This window comes from Acinonyx jubatus, chromosome X (genome assembly GCF_027475565.1).
Source record: "Acinonyx jubatus isolate Ajub_Pintada_27869175 chromosome X, VMU_Ajub_asm_v1.0, whole genome shotgun sequence".
Classification (NCBI taxonomy): domain Eukaryota; kingdom Metazoa; phylum Chordata; class Mammalia; order Carnivora; family Felidae; genus Acinonyx; species Acinonyx jubatus.
The window spans coordinates 15,177,524-15,181,644 of NC_069389.1; the positions used below are offsets into that span (position 1 = coordinate 15,177,524).

At 43.8% G+C, this 4,121-nt stretch overlaps 1 protein-coding gene across 1 annotated transcript; it reads left to right on the plus strand.

Annotated features, from left to right (window-relative positions):
* The first annotated feature begins 2,722 nt into the window (after positions 1 to 2,722).
* LOC106981926 (60S ribosomal protein L32-like) lies at positions 2,723 to 3,130 on the plus strand. The gene has a single exon (XM_053201964.1). The coding sequence runs from the start codon at positions 2,723 to 2,725 to the stop codon at positions 3,128 to 3,130; it is 408 nt and encodes a 135-aa protein (XP_053057939.1).
* The last annotated feature ends 991 nt before the right edge of the window (positions 3,131 to 4,121 follow it).

Sequence of the window (4,121 nt, forward strand, 5' to 3'; positions counted from 1 at the left end):
CATGTGGCTTATTATTCTACTGAGGTGGGATGACAGGGCCCTCCACATCTGGGAGACAGGGCAGGCAGTGCTGGTGTGGTGTGGTCTGGGAGTTCTGGGTAAGCCCCCACTTCCAGCCTCCATGCTTGGCCAGTCACAAAGGAAAGAAGAGGAGAGGAGAAGGGGGAAGAGAATTGTTCTCACTTACCTAGATCTGGTGAAGGTGGTTGGGTAGTGTTGTCCATCTGACCATTATTGGCCATTAAATTCTAAACTGTCATTCTGTTCCAAGGTTAGTCTCCAAGCAGAGCTGAAAGGACATGTGAACTAAGCCTCATATGTGCAGTTTCTCACATATTCATTGCAATAGCTCTTTGGGAAGGTGTCGTTACTCCCATTAGACATATGAAGAAACCAAGTCTTAGAAGAGCAAGTGACCCACCAAGGTCACATACATAGTTGGCAAGTCAGCATTTAACTCCAGCAGTCAGTGCAGCCACCACCCATATTACCCTCAGAAGCCCAGGAATATAATCCCAGATGTGCCTTTTCTTCTGTCCCATGTGGCAGGTGGGAGTGAAAGTTGGAACCACCTTTAGGGAAGGTAATTTATATTATGTGTCAAGACCCCTTAAAGTGTTGATGCCTTTGGACCGTGTAATTCCACTTTTAGGAAACTTCCTGGAAGACATTTCCTGAGATGTGGGTGATTACCGGAGATTAATGCAAAAAAGATGCTTATTACAGTATTATTTATAATGGTGAAATGCTTTAAACCCCCCTTCTAGGAGAACGACTAAACCACTGCAGCAGAGGCTCCAGTTAGGCCAGAACAGAGATGCAAACACGTGGGGTGTTCCCACCCTTTGAGTATAGGTCTGAATTAACTCATACACATGGGTACTTGAGCTGAAAAAACATTAACTCAAGCCCACAGTTGAAGTTTAGATTATACAGGTAGACTCAGCAGGGAGGAGGAGGATGCCAACAGAAGCTAGCTTGTAAGGAGGGACTGTAGGGCCCCTCAAAAATAATTGTCCTAGAAAAGAAAGGATTTGATGTGATAAAGTGGCTTCAGCAACATAGCCTGAGATTCTAAGAGAACAAAACAAACTCTCTCGCCCCCAACATTCTCCACCACGGCTTATCAACCACCAGCTTTGGACCTTCTCTTGGGGTCTTGTCCTGATGATCAGTTTGGCCTTTGGACATACTACTCACCTACCCTTGGCTTGTTTTGGGACTACCCTCTCAGCTTAAGTCTTGCCCTGGACTGCTGTATCCCTCTTTCTATCGGATACGCACAAATATCTAGTAGCCATGAAAATAATGCTTGGGAAGAGTTTTAAGTGGAATGGGAATAATGTTAGATATAATCTTAAGCAGGTAATGAGGGATGAAAAAAATCTATGTATATAAAAGATGATTTTCATTATAAAAACACATTCAAAATACTGGAAAGAAATATGTTAAAACCTTAGAGTGGGGTTATGGGTGACCTATATTTCATTTTTATTTAACTTTTCATTTTCCATGAACATGAAGGTATTATTTTATAGTTACAAAAGGGAGGTATTTAACATGCACTCTTTTTCTCCCTCCTAAAAGGCAGGCAATGCACAAATCTATTAAATTTGGGTTGAAAAATAGGTGGAATTGGCTTGGAAGTCACTGAAGCGGCCCATCTGCTTTAGCTGTATTGGACGAGAACCAGTTGACTGCTTAATTTGGCATCAGCTTGGGCCACTGGTGCTTTTATGCAACCTCAGGGAGAGAACTGAACTGTTCCATATCTGGAAAACTGAGATGGTACCATCCTGATATAGGTGGTCCAAGGGGAATAGTTTTGTATGATGTGGCAAATTAATGTTTGCAAAGAAAACGCCGTTCTGTTCTTCAAATGTTCTCAAAAATAGTTTGCCGAAACTAGACAGCCTTCCTGTCCAATTGCAAAAGAACTTTCAGTTCTCATTTATAAGTGAAACTTGAATCAAACGTGGATCAATAAGCCAAGCGTAACAGTGAGGATTTTGTTTAGATATTGATGTAAGCAAGCACATACGTTTATATTCTAAATTCAGAATTTACTACTTGAGCCTAGTCAACTCCTTTTCACTATACAGCAATAGTTTATTTGTAACATGTTTATGTTCTTATTTTTCCTTTAGCCTAGGAACCACGAGCAGTCATGTATTCAATTTTGTACTGTTGCTTTGCACAAAGTCAAAATAATGCATATTCTGCCCTTCAACTATATTGCAATTGAGGTTTAAATGGTATACACTACTTCCTCTCTGCCTAAACATAAAGACTCACAGTATATTGTTGGCACTTATTAAATATATAAGAAGCAGGGGCACCTGGGTGGTTCAGTCGGTTCAGCGTCAGACTTTGGCTCAGGTCGTGATCTCGAGGTTCACGAGTTCGAGCCCCACATCAGTCTATCTGCTGTCAGCACGCAGAGCACACTTCGGATACTCTGTCCCTCTCTCTCTGCCCCTCCCCTGCTCACACTCTCTCTAAATAAATAAATAAATAAATAAGAACCAAAGATTTTGGGGGCCCTCCAGTCACATCTCCAGTTTTATAGTACCATTTCTCCTCCCTGAATTTTTGCTTCCTTTCATTTCCCTGTCACCAAGTTGTTTCATTTGCTGTAGCTTGAATAGCTGAGTGAGAAAAAAAATTTTTTGTCTTCCTTGGCACTGCCTACAGAGGTGGCAGCCATCTCCTATTTGGCATCATGGCTGCCCTCAGGCCTCTGGTGAAGCCCAAGATCATTAAAAAGTGGACCGAGAAGTTCATCAGGCACCAGCAAGACCGGTATGTCAACATTAAATGCAACTGGTGGAAACCCAGAGGCATCGACAATTGGGTGAACAAAAGATTCAAGGGCCAGACCTTGATGCCCAACAGTGGTTATGGGAGCAACAAGAAGACAAAGCACATGCTGCCCAGTGGCTTTCGGAAGTTCCTAGTCCACGACGTTACGGAGCTCGAAGTGCTGCTGGTGCTCAACAGCTCTTCCTGCACAGAGGTAGCTCATCATGTCTCCTCCAAGAACCACAAAGCCTCTGTGGAAAGAGCAGCCCTGCTGGCCATCAGAGTCACCAATACCAATGCCAGGCTGCCCAGCGAAGAAAATGGATAGACAGACAGCTTATGTGTACGTCGTGTTTGTGTTACTAAAATCATAAAACTATAAAAAGGCAATTGTTTGAAACTCTCACGGGGTCCTTACTCCAGCATACAAACACATTCACGCCTCTGCCATCTTAAAACAGCACTACAACAAAACATTTCCAGGTTAAAATGGAGACTAGGTGTTGATAAGCTAAGGGCAAGTGCGTTGCTCCTTGGGCTTCTAAACTTCCAAGGGTAGGAGAGAAGAGGGGCCTCAGAACTCTGAGCCACCATCCTCCTCCAACACTCACAGTCTCACCATTACACTCTGTCTTGAAGACCACTGGGGATCATGCCCTCCTGCCCTCTCTTGGTTATCCACTGAAATGTGTCCTCCCAAAATTCACGTGGAGGTCCCAACCACTGGTACCTCAGAATGTGACCACATTAAACTGCATTTAAGGTCTTTAAGGAGACCATTAGGTTTAAATGATGTTGTCAGGGTGGGGCTCGACTCCCATATGACTGATATCATTACCAGAGGATGAGGTACCAAGATGCGGTTGTCTGCAAGCCAAGGAGAGAGGTCTTAGGAGAAAACAACGCTGTTGGCACCTTGATCTTGGACTTCCAGCTTCCAGGACTGTGAGAAAATAAATTCCTGTTGTTGAAGCCACACAGTCTGTGGTACTTTGTTACGGCAGCCCGAGCCGACTGATACAGCCTCCATCTCTGTTTGTGTCTGAAGCCCAGCACCCCCATGTCACCCCTCTGCCCTCCAACTCTCAAACCCCGTGGCTCTGTACAGCTCCTCATCCAGTTTTCACATGGCACATTGGAACCCAGTAGCGGGTTATGAAGTCAGTTTCGTGAATTTCAGCCAGCAGATGAAAAATGAAATAGAATAAACCAGAAGAGAACAAAATACAGCGGAACGGCACAGAAGAGGATAGAAGAAAATAGGAAATATCAGATGCAGTACATGTAGTAAAGGAGAGTATCACCCTGGTGAAGTCTTT